Raw genomic sequence first — 12,512 nt, forward strand, 5'->3', positions numbered from 1 at the left:
TAGACAAGCTACAGGTCGGTCTGGCCTGCTTCCCAGGCTGTGACGCTGCAGGTGTGTCCCCTGTGTTAGTGCTAGGTCAGGGAGATTGGACCTGGGGCACCTAGATGTCACCTTTCCACTCCCACTCTCCGTTGAGACTGGGAGGTGAGGGGTAGGAGCCATCCTCCACAGGAACAAACATCTGAATTGGTGAGGACAGGAGTCTTGGGGAGCTGCACTCATCAGACATTTGGAAATACAGCTTGGTCACTAGGACCTGTGTTCGTACAGAAGGCTTATCTTGGGGGAAAACATACAGAATTGCCTCATTGAGTGCAGTGACAAAGACCAGGACACTGGGGCCAGCCTTGGTGTGTGTGCGCGCGCGCACGGGCGCGCACGCGGACTGGCGCACGTGCATACATTCGTGTACGTGTGTGTGTGTGTGTGTGTGTGTGTGTGTGTGTGTGTGTGTGTGTGTGTGTGTGGTTTTGGCCTTTGTACACGTTGTGGGCTTTTGACCTTGTGTGGCTCCCTTGAGCTTTGGGAACTTCCAAGAGCCATGTCCCAGGGTTTGTTGTCTCTCTGAATTTCTGGAGGTGTAGCTGCGTGTCTCTCTTTGTTTTTAGCTCTCCGAGTGATCCATACAACTCCTTTTGATTATATTCACCGCCCAAAATTCTTCCCCGATCCACTAGACTTTTCTCTACCCACCCATCTTTGTGTCATATCTTTTGGTTTTTTTGTTTTAAAACCCTTTAAGACTAACGTATGCTGACCAAATATTTGAATATTTCACTGGATTGTGATTGGCTTACCACAGGCTCTATACTCTTAGAGAAAACCGTTTCCTCTTCTCCTAGCAGCAAATAATTGCCCATAGCTCCATGCTAGGATTTGGTGCCAAACTCCTATCTCTATGCCGAGATTTGTTCTGGCTTGGGCTTGCACAGGTCTTGTGCATGGTGTTGTAACTGCTGTCAGTTATGTACAGTTGCTCTTTGTGGCCTGGAGACATTGTTTCTTTGGAGCCATCTACCACCTCTGGCTTTTGCAGCCTGTCTGCTACCTGAGCCTTGGCTGGGGTTTTGTGGTATATAGGTTCCCATTCCAGCTGAGGTGTCTGCAGTTTCTTAGTCTCTACCCGGTGGCCAGCTGTGGGTCTCATCTGTGCAAACAGAAGTGCCGTGAATGAGGACGGAGAGGGAGGTAAACTAATAAACCGCTACGGATTGGCTTCGTACTGTATCCATTTAGCAGAATAGTGGTAGTGGATTCTTCTCTAGAAAGCTATCGCATGTCTAGATGGGCTCTTGTGCTGATAATGGTATAGGGTCCATCTTGTGGAGAGACACTAGAATCCAAGTGCAGAGTGGTTGGTGACTCTCATGATGCTTTTGCCACTACTGTGGCCGTAGACATATCTGGATAACTTGCTAAGCCAGTCATCCTTGTAGTTTGTGGGGGGCCAGGTCATAGCCAGGTCTGATTGGTGACTACTTTTACTCTGGTAGCATGCACAGCACCTTTTAGCACCTGAAAGCTAGCCAGAAGTGACAGAAGCCTCCAGGTCAGTACCAGCCTCAGCAATAGGGTCTCACTACCAAGTTTTGGAGGATAACCAAGAGCATTGGCAATAGCTCATAATATTTGTGGAGGATCTTCTGGGCCTTAATGGCTAACAACTCTAAAAGAGGTAACCCATTTCTAGCAGTGGACTTTTAAATGTATTATTCTCTGGTGTCTAGTGTGTGTGTGGGGATTACTGTTACAGGATAACTACATTTTAACTCTCCCTCTTCTCTGTAAATTGAAGAATTTATGGTAGAAGGTCTCCACATGCTTTTTTTTTTAAAGGTCTTTAGTGTTATTTATCCTTCTCTCAGGACTTACAATTTTTAACTGTACAGTATTAAAACATTACAGTCGTTCCCAGAAGTATAACAGCTCTAAATCTCCATGGATTCCTAACCTTGATTTATCACCTGCAAGCGAGTGAACTGCCTTGCACCCAATCCTCACCTCGAACTGTGGCTTTCTCTGGAGTCTGCTCCTTTCTGGAAACCTATGCCATAGCCTGTTTGTGAGTGAATCCAGCTGCTCGTGCACCCTCAGGGCAAGCACCAGTTCTGGTTTGTGTCTCCACTGGGTCATTTTGAGCAGGGCTATTGCAGGATACTATGCCCTGAGCATAACAGTCACCATCTCCATCAGGACAGTTCAGACTACTTGGGACAAGAGTTCCTTTGACTCAGTTTTTGTGGATACATTTGTGGATACATTTCGTGGATACATGTTCTCCTTTCTTTTTTCTTTTTTCTTTTTTTTTTTTTTTGTTTTTTTTTTTTTTCGGAGCTGGGGACCGAACCCAGGGCCTTGCGCTTCCTAGGCAAGCGCTCTACCACTGAGCTAAATCCCCAACCCCCAGGTTCTCCTTTCTAAATTTGTTCTCTATCCCTGCTCTCTACCCCCAGTACTACATTGTCTTGGAGCACTAAGTTGTGATCTCTGGCAGTATTCAGTTTTGTCCTTCAGTATTGTATTAACTCTTCCGTGTCCTTTGTCCTTTCATATGAATTTTTGATTTTTTTTTGAAAAATATCTACAAAGTAATTCCTCAAGATTTTGATGGGGATGTATTTGAATCTGTAGCCCAGGTTGGAGAGAATTGGCACCTTCACAGTGCTGAGTTTTTCTTCTTCATATATGGTACATGTCTTCGCTTATTTAGATCTTTCATTTCTTTCAGCAAAGTTTTTGCACTTTTTCTCACAGCCATCTCATAATTTTTTAAAAAAAATTATACTTAGTATTTCTTGGTTTGGATGCTATTGCATTGTACTGTTTTAACCACAAATTCTAGTGGTTCGTTTCATCGGAAAGTAATATTTCATTATTAACTTTGTACCGACTAGTTAAATTAACTTGCTTTAGGAGTTTTTATTGATTTTGTGGGATTGCCCTGCATAGTCACAACATCTATAGACCAAGTCAGAGATATTTCTTTCACTGGCTACTTACAGTGTGTCTCTCTAAGGTTTACATGTTACCTTTGAATGACACGTCTTTTAGGTGCCCGTTTATTCCATGAGAGCATCTATCCCTATGTATGTTAATACTTTCATTTGTGAAGGGCATCGTGTTTAACAGTATTTATAGATATCAAGTCATCATTCAGTACTTTTGTTTTGCTCTTTAACAGTGACGGTCATTTTCCTCCATACTCCCAAAAATCACCTAATGAAATGTACAGTTCTCTAACATTGTCTCATGCCCCATTTATATAACTGTCCTCGGTGGTCTCCTTTTCTCGTTTATGTGTGTAAATCCAGGATCCAGGCCAGGTCATGTACAGTGTGTGAGCAATGATTTTCTCCTCTCTGTAATGAAGAGAAGATCTCCCTCTACTTCTTCTTAAACAAACTGTTTATGAAAGTTGACTTTCTATAATGGGGCAAGCGCTGCTGATGACCTAGATTCCGAGTGACATTTCTAATCTGGGGAGCCTCATCTTGGATTTGTGAGTGGGGGTAGCCAGGGTCACGTGAGGAGAGGCCAGGCCTCCTCTCAGCTCCAGGTCTTTCCCAGATCTTCAGTCTGGAATTCTCCTGCTCTTCTACATTGGCTTTCCTGTACTCTCCTTGAGCCTCCAGGCAGATATGGACGGGATGCTTCTGTTTTTAGTGTGAATCAGGGGGCTTTCTCTGTCAGCGTGAGTGCCTGCTGCTGGGCACTGCGTTTGACCCAGCCGATGGAGGATGGAGGCTCTGTGACTCAGCCAGGGATGGGGCTTGACCTTGTGGGTTCTCCTTACTGGCTACATTGAGATGCTTGCTCTCAGTCGACCTGCCCACCTCACCTCTACCATGTCCCCACTTCCTGCTCAGTCGGGAGACTGGGGCATGATGGGCCTTCTTCCTGAGCATTCTTGCTTTTCTTCTTGTTCCTCAGATTGGACTCTGAAGGCAGACACCTCTCTGAGGAGAGTATTCTGGAACGTGGGAAATGGCCCCAGGGCTCCTGACAACCAGAGACAAGGTGAGTCTTGACACTTCCCATACTCCTTTGCCCTTTTCCTGTCTGCAGTGTTCCTCGAGGGTGGAAGGCAGTGCCTATCTCCATCTGGGAGGTCTAACCTATCTTACCAGGAGCTTTTTATACAAACCTCTTTGCTTCATTCATGACAAAAACATTTCCCAAATAGTTAACTATGATTACCACGCAACTAACATGCAAACACAGGATATCCAGGCTTCATAGCCAGTGATTCCCAAGGCCCCATGTGTGTGCACATGCACACTAGGGCATGGAAGCCAGAAGCCAGCCTTGGGTACCATTCCTCAGGAGTCGTCCATTTTGTTCTTTTGAGACAGAGGCTCACTGGTTAAGTCAGGCTGACCTAGCAAGCACCAGGGATCCAATCTCCACCTCCCTGCACTGACACATGGGTGCTGGGAATCAGACTTGGGTGCTTATATTTCCAAGGTACACACTTTACCAATAGCGGCCTTCCCAGCCTCTAGGATGGCTTGTGAAGGAGTTTGCAAACTGGAGACATCTTTTTTTTTTTTTTTTAAACTTTTTTTTTTTTTTTTTTTTTTTTGGAGCTGGGGACCGAACCCAGGGCCTTGTGCTTGCTAGGCAAGCGCTCTACCACTGAGCTAAATCCCCAACCCCGCAAACTGGAGACATCTTTAAAGGAATGTCTCAGGCCTTCTGACTGCAGGCTGTCCTTTATGATGTCAGAAGCTTGCACTAGCCAGCGGCCTTCGATACATTCGTTTTCTCGTAGAGGCGAAGATGGTAGGCCTGCAGTCTGCGTGCGGCACATGGATAGCTTTGGTTTTGTGACCACCGTGGTTTGTGTTTGCGTTTTCTTACACACACGCTCCTGGGAGGAGGAGGGTCTGAAAGCCGTTGTAATGTGAGTATACTGTAAGCAGAAAGAGGATTTAATTCACCCAGTGTACCACACGTGAGAACCTGGCTTCACAGGGCTCCGCAGGATAACATGGCTCGCCCGAAGCTGCACCTTCTTGCTAATGACTAGCCCGGTACAGTGGAATGCTGGGTATTTGTGCTCAGGAAGAAGTCAGCATTTAGAATCAGAGACTAGCCTCTACTGAATGAACGTATACAACTTCATACCGCTGTAGAAGGAAGCGCATACATTGAACCATTTTAAATTGAGGAAGCATCCAAGCTTCCTTTTAAAGCATCCAACCTTTTAAAGGTTGGAAGGTGGTGCTTAAAAGTCTGCATTGGGCTGCGCGATAGGTCAGCTGATAAAGCTCTTGTCCAGTAGGTTTGAGGACCTGACTTCGATTCCTGAGAACCCATATATCTTTAAAAAAAAAAAAAAGGGTAAGGGGAGGCCGGAGGACGACTCAGCAGGTAAGAGCGTTCTGGGTGTGATGGTGCACGCCTTTAATCCTAGCACCCAGGACGCAGAGGCTGGTGAATCTCTGAGGTCAAGGGCAGGCTGGTCTACAGATGGAGTTCTAGGACAGCTGGAGCCACATAGAGAAACAAACATTGTCTGCCTTCAAACAAACAAACAAACAAACAAACAAACAAACGAGCAAGCGAGCTCTGTGGAGAGCTGGAGTTTGGTTCTTGTCACTCACACTGGTTGGCTCACTACCACCTGTAACTCCAGCTCTAGGGAACCTGGAACCCTCTTCTGGCCTCCCTGGGGCAGCCGTATTCATGTTCATGTGTATACATAATATACATATACATACATATATATGTTATATATACATCATATACATCATATTCATATACACATACACATACGCATACGCATACACATACACATACATATACACTTACATATACATATACATATACATAGTCAGGGCATGGCAAGACGGTGGAGTGGGTAAAGCACCTGCTGCCAGTGACCTGAGTTTGATCCCTGTGAGCTCACATGGTAGAATGAGAGAACCAAGTCCCGCAAGTTGCCCTCTGACCTCTACACGTGTGCAGTGGCGTACACGCATCGCATCCCAACACAAATAAATGTTGAAACACTGTAAAACAGTTCACGTGTGGTGGTGCGAGCTTGGATCCCAGTGCTGGGGAGGCAGAGATAGGGAGACCTAGGGCTCACTTCCCCGGGCAGCCTCACTCATCTAATGAGTCTTAGGCCAATGCCAGACCTTGTGTCAAACACCAAGGTGGACAACACTTGAGAAATGACAGCTCGGGGTTTTCTCCGGCTGCCACATGCATGCATATGCACCACCAAGTGCTGGGATCAAAGGTGTGGCCCACCACACCTGGCTCCTAGAGAAATGTTCTTCATCAGCAGTGTTTTTTAAAATTGTATTTTCAGTTGCTGTATTATGTATCAGATCTGAATTTCACAGAAAAATCTGAAACACACACACACATATATGTATGTCATATATATGAAGGATTTTGCTTGAAAGTTGAATTATAGCATTAAAGGGCTGGTAGATACATAATAGCAGCTAATTAGAAGTCATTTAACAGCCCTCTGTTGAATCTTAAGTTTTTTTCAAAGTCTGCCGCAAAACCATAATATGTTTTACAAAAAAAACAAAAACAAAACAACCTCACTTCAGGCTCCATTACTGCAAAGATTCCCATTTGATTAGAAGACCCAGCATTGGGATTTTAAATGTTAAAAACGGGGACTGGAGAGATGACTCAGCGGTTAAGAGCACTTGTGTTCTTGCAGAGGATTTTGCTTGGTTAGTCATGACTACAGTAACTTCTGTTCCAGGGGATCCAACCCCCTCTTCTGAACTTTGCACCAGGCATGCGTGTGGCGCAGAGACACACATATAGGCAGACACTTATACACGTGAAAATAAAATAGCTGTAAAGTTCACCTATGAGAGATATGCAATTCCGTGCCACCTAGTGTATTCAACTGTACGGCCTTCACCACCATAATGTTTTCGTCACTTCCCAAAGAAATCCTGTACTCGCAGGAGTTATTCTACTCTATACTCTCTTCTTCCAGCTTCTGTTAACCACTGTGGGGGTTTGAGTAGGAATGGCTCCCATAGCCGCATAGATTCGGATGCTTGGTCATTAGGTAGTGGTGTTGCCTGACAGGGATAGGGGTTGTGAGTTCGTTGGAGTAGGTGTGGCTTTGCTGGAGGAAGTGTGTCACTGTGGGTGGGCTTTGAGGTTTCAAATGCTCAAGCTGGGCCCAGTTTCTCTCTCCCTCCCTGCTGCCTGCTGATCTGGACGGAGATCTGGCTATCTCTCCAGCACTATGTCTGTCTGTGTACCACCATGCTTCCCGCTCCTGACAATAATGGACTAAACTTCTGAACCTGTAAGCCGGCCCCATTAAATGTCCTTATTAAGAGCTGCCTTGGTTGTGGTCTCTTTATGGCAATAGAACATTAACTGAGACAACTCATGGGCTCTGTACTGTGTGGATTTAGTTGTGGAGATCTCATGTGAGTGGAATGGTTCAATTGAAGAAGAACACGTAATAAAAACGTCATAAAAGAGCAATCCAGGGGTTGGGGACTTAGCTCAGTGGTAGAGCGCTTGCCTAGCAAGCGCAAGGCCCTGGGTTCGGTCCCCAGCTCCGGAGGGAAAAAAAAAAAAAAAAAAAAAAGCAATCCAGGTCTTGGTCCTTCCCATCACCAGCCATCGAGCTGACAGAGGCAGTCAGAACCGGTGTCTGCAGAATGATAGAGTCGAAACTAGAAGACACTCTCGAAGTGAACAGCCGATGCTCCGTGGCTGTCTGCAGAATGATGGAGTCGAAACTAGAAGACAGTCTCGAAGTGAACAGCCGATGCTCCGTGGCTAGAGGGCGCGGTGGTTCGGCTGCCGACCGTCTGCTCAGTGACCTGCAGGAAACTCAGCATAAAGAGCTAAGGGAACCACAGACCCAGAGCCAGAAGAGTTCAAGTCAACAGTGTTTCAACCAACAGAGAATCCAATAAAGAAACATTGTAAAAAAAAAACAATCCACTACTTACAAAGCTACGAAGCATACTGACTGGAGTGAAGGTTTCAGCAAAGGTGTTCAACAGACTGAAGACTGGAGATAGTTCAGCAGGGTGTCCATTCTAAAGACAAAAAAAAAAAAAAGAAAAAAAAAAGAAAAAAGAAACAAAACAAAAACAAAAAAAAGCAAGAGAAAGTAAATAAAACCAGAGTTTAAGAGCGCTACAGGCGGGGCTGGGGATTTAGCTCAGTGGTAGAGCGCTTACCTAGGAAGCGCAAGGCCCTGGGTTCGGTCCCCAGCTCCGAAAAAAAAGAACCAAAAGAAAAAAAAAAAAAGAGCGCTCCAGGCACCATTAGGTACAGTGATGCTCACAGTGGGGAGGGAGGAAAAGATCCATGGAGGAGGGGAAGCCTTTGAACAAAGATCTGTACATGTAAGAAGCCCACAAGCACCAAATAAGATGAGCATTCAAAACAAAACAAAACACCACGGCATGACTTTAATAACCAAAGACAGAACTTTTGGAAGCAGTTAAGTGAGAGGTGACTCATTTCCCACAAAAGATCATCAATGTGTGTGACTAAGCTGATTTCTTATCTGAAAGCCGATACGGGTCAGTGAGATACCAAATTGGTAAGAAAGAGTAAGATGATCTCTTCACTCAAAACCTGATGCAGTGCCTTAAAACCGCCAGTACTTTTCCATAGTCTATATGTTTGCACCAAGAGTCATATGTTGAAACAAGATAGGATCTTGGGTAGGAGATTAAATCATGGGGGCAGAACTTGCACGAAAGACTCACCCTATAAAGGGCCTAAGAGGAACTAATTTGGCCCCTTATATTTCCTTTGTCTCCTCTTCCTTATGAGGATGGTGTTTGTCCCTTGAGGAGTTTACAAGATGCTGTCTTGGGAACAGACGAAGCCCTGCAATAACACTTCCAATTGATTTCTAGCACCACGAGAAAGAAAAATCCCAGGCATTTGGTTAAACCATCCTGAGTCAAATAACATTTCCACAGAAAAAAGATGACTAGAATTAGCAAATTCCTCAGAGTAATAAAATCTGCAGTACACATAACCAACACGCACACTCCAGTTCTATCTCTGTCTTACCAGTGTTTGAGAATAATTAAAGAGGAAACAATTCTTTCAAAATAGCACCCAAAAATTTCTTGGAAATAAATGTAACCAAAGAAGCCAAAGATTTGTTCACGAAAACATTTCTGGAAAAACAAAAAGACTTCAAGAAGTAGAAAGGCTTTTGCTTACAGTCCTGGCACCCTGAAGGATTTGGGGAAGCTAAGCAGGGTCAGGCCTGCTTAGTCCTTGGATGGGAGAAAGGATTTCCATGCTTGTGATTAGATAGCAGGACCTAAGTGATCCAAAGTTCAACTCAATCCAGATAAAAGTGCCAGTGACTTTAGAATTCTACCACACAAATCATCAGCAGGACACCTTCCCCCCAAAACTAGAAGAGGAGGGGACACCTTTAAACTTCCCTTTATGGAGCAATATCTTGATACCCAAACAAAACAAGTGCGGTTCAGAAGAAGGTTAAAGACGATCATGTTCTGAAACCTACACCTGACACTTCTCGTCAAGCTGTGGGCATTAATCCGTGCCGTGTCACTATAAAGTTTATCATTTTTTTTCTTTTCTTTTTTTTCGGAGCTGGGGACCAAACCCAGGGCCTTGCGCTTCCTAGGCAAGCGCTCTACCACTGAGCTAAATCCCCAACCCCAAAGTTTATCATTTTTGCTGTTTTATGTGAACAGTTCAGCCTCATCAGGTACGATCACGGCTGTGTACCCATCACCACCATCCTTTAGGTAAAAGAAGGATAGCCTCTCTCCCTTTGTGATTGGCATATTTCACTTGGTGTAATATTTTCAAAGCCTAGTCTAGAAAACACAGGTTAGAATTTCTTTTTCATGTCGTTGTGTGCTACAGTCCATCTGTCACCAGTTGTTAGCCACCTGGGTTGTTCCCACCCTTAAGCTGCCTTGGAGGATACAGCTGGAAACATTTTCTACAATGTTCTCATGTGTGCTTTCAGTGTTACAGAGTTGCTGTTGTCCTACTATCAAACTATCATGTAGAAGTGTCTCATGTTATGTTCCTTCCAGGAGTGTGCAAAGTTTCTATTTCTTTGTATACTTTTTACTTTTTTTTTTTTTTTTTTTGAGATACAACTTCTGCCTGTATCCTTGGATGTCCTGGAACTTACTCTGTAGCCAAGGCTGGCCTCAAACTCACAGAGATCCTGCTGCCTCTGCCTTCTGAGTGCTAGGATTAAAGGTGCGCATCTCTGCCTGGCTCTCTGTAGCCTTTGTTGACCTGTTTCCCTGATTTTTGATAATAGCTATCCTGATGTTTGCATGTTAATGGTGAAAAAAATTCCTTTTTTTCCCTTAAGATTGAGGATCATCGTAGGCAGTCTATTTTCTCCACTCACTCAATGTAATGCCAAAAGTTCTAACTAGGGCAAAAGCAGCAAGGAAAGGGAGTAAAAAAAACTAAGAACCAAAACTGTTCTTATTTCCATGTGACATGATCGTCCCTGTAGAAAATCTCAAGGGACTCAGCAGAAAAACTTCTTAGGTTCATGAGTGAGTTCAGCCAGGTTGTATACGAATATCGGTATCACATGCCCTGTGTGTTGTAGCAGTGGATGTGCATCCAAATTCTAGGCAGTCAAGATCACACACACGTAATATGCACAGAAATTCTGAAGTGTAGTATAAAGTAAGTTCTTATAGGATCTTAATGCTGGAAATTACATTTTGCAAAAGAAATCACCTTTCCCCCTTCTTCTCCCTCTCCTTCTCTTCTCCTCCCCCTTCCTCCTCCTCCCTCTCCCCCCCAGACACACACACACACACACACACACACACACACAGAGTAAAGACTGGAAGATTTGACATAATAAAGAGGTCAGTTCTCACTGAATGGAAATACATGGTATGCTGGCTTGGTTTGTGTCCACTGGAAAAAGGAAACCTAACATTTTCTTGGTGATGGTTGGGGAAGGCCCAGCCCACTGTGGGTGGTACCATCCCTGGGCTGGTGGTTCTGGGTTCTTTAAGAAAGCAGGCTGAGCAAACCAGAGGGAGCAAGCCAGGCAGCAGCACTCCTTCAGGGCCTCTGCATCAGTTTCTGCCTCCAGGTTCCTGCCCTGCTTGACTTCCTGCCTTGGCTTCTTTCAGTGATGGACTATGATGTGGAAGTGTAAGCCAAATAAACCCTTTCTTTCCTAACTTGCTTTTTTGGACATGGTGTTTGATTGTAGCAATAGAAACCCAAGGTGAACAAATTCTGGTAAAGTTACACAAGTTTGTCTGTAGGTATATGCAAGGTTACTCTAAAATTTGTATGGGAAGACACAGGATATTTAAGACAGCTAAAGTAACTTTAAGTGACATTTATCAACTGTGTGGTTGTACATATCTAATCCCAGCCACCCACAACACTGTGGTAAGAGTTGGGAGTTGAGCTAACATGGACAGTATAGCAAGAACCACTTCGGGTAAAGTAAAATGGAGAATGAAGTAGGAGGATTTAGTCTTCCTGAGTTCAAACCCTGCTATATAGCCACACTAGTTAAAACTGTGGCTTTTGAAGGTCTTGTATATGCCTAGAGCAAAACAGGACACCCAGCGTTTCCGAGTTCTATGTGTGGAACTGGCGTTTGTATATGGAAATTGTCTTCAACACACAGCAGTAAGGTTCAGGGCGGCTTTCATGAGCAGGGATGTGTTCTTGTTACAGGCATTAATGGCTTTTCATGACGTGGCCGTGGCCTTCAGCCAGACGGAGTGGAAGCTGTTGAGTCCTGCTCAGAGGATCCTATACAGGGAAGTGATGCTGGAGAACTATAGCCATCTGGTCTCCCTGGGTAAGGCCACCCTGTTTTAAGTCTTGGAGTTTATCTATGGGCATGTTAAACACCTGTGTAGCAGCCAACACCTCTGTTTTACTTTAGAAGGCCCATGTTTTGCAGTGAAATGTGTGTGTACTTGCACACCTGTGTGCTTGTACATGCAATGACTGACAGTGTATTTCTAGGGATGAATACTGATGGCGCCTGCGCTGCCAGTGTGTGGGTATCAGGTGTAGGTCTGCGGGATTGAAAGAAAACACGTACATGGGTCACCCGTTTTCAGAGAGTGCCACCAAGGCTTTACTGAGATCTCCTTATATACCCTGAGGCAAAAGCCGTGGGAAAAACAAGGCAGGTGAAAATCCCCAGCCAGGAAAACAGGAAAAGTCTGTGTGGTGGAAAGTCCCGGGCCCAATCAGGGACATAAACAACTTCTTAACAACAAGTTGGAAGACTCAGTGGAGGGGGAAGGGTGCCATGGAAAGTCCCAGCCCCAAATCAGGGGTCAAGAGCAGCTGCCAAGGATGTAAACAACTTCTTGCTATATAGCAGGCTAAAAGGCTCAGCGAGGGGGAAGGAAAACCCTAAGGTAGGGCCCAACAATTCCCCCTCTTATTTTTTTTTAAGTAGCGTTTATCTTAGGATCAATCTGGGGTTCCAAAACTCTTTCCCATCTCTGAAAACCCTGTCAGCCTCAGGGTTT

The 12,512-nt window shown here is 44.8% G+C and overlaps 1 protein-coding gene across 2 annotated transcripts in view; it reads left to right on the plus strand.

The window, feature by feature from the left end:
• The window catches only part of Zfp169 (zinc finger protein 169), a 33,511-nt gene that overhangs the window by 372 nt on the left and 20,627 nt on the right, over window positions 1-12,512 (plus strand). For both annotated transcript variants that reach the window (XM_006253745.5, NM_001427271.1), the window contains exons 2-3: window positions 3,931-4,017; window positions 11,698-11,824. In XM_006253745.5, the coding sequence (XP_006253807.1) occupies window positions 3,985-4,017; window positions 11,698-11,824 (160 nt within the window). In that variant the 5' untranslated portion in view covers window positions 3,931-3,984. The remainder of the gene's footprint in view (window positions 1-3,930; window positions 4,018-11,697; window positions 11,825-12,512) is intronic.

Source organism: Rattus norvegicus, chromosome 17 (assembly GCF_036323735.1).
Source record: "Rattus norvegicus strain BN/NHsdMcwi chromosome 17, GRCr8, whole genome shotgun sequence".
Classification (NCBI taxonomy): domain Eukaryota; kingdom Metazoa; phylum Chordata; class Mammalia; order Rodentia; family Muridae; genus Rattus; species Rattus norvegicus.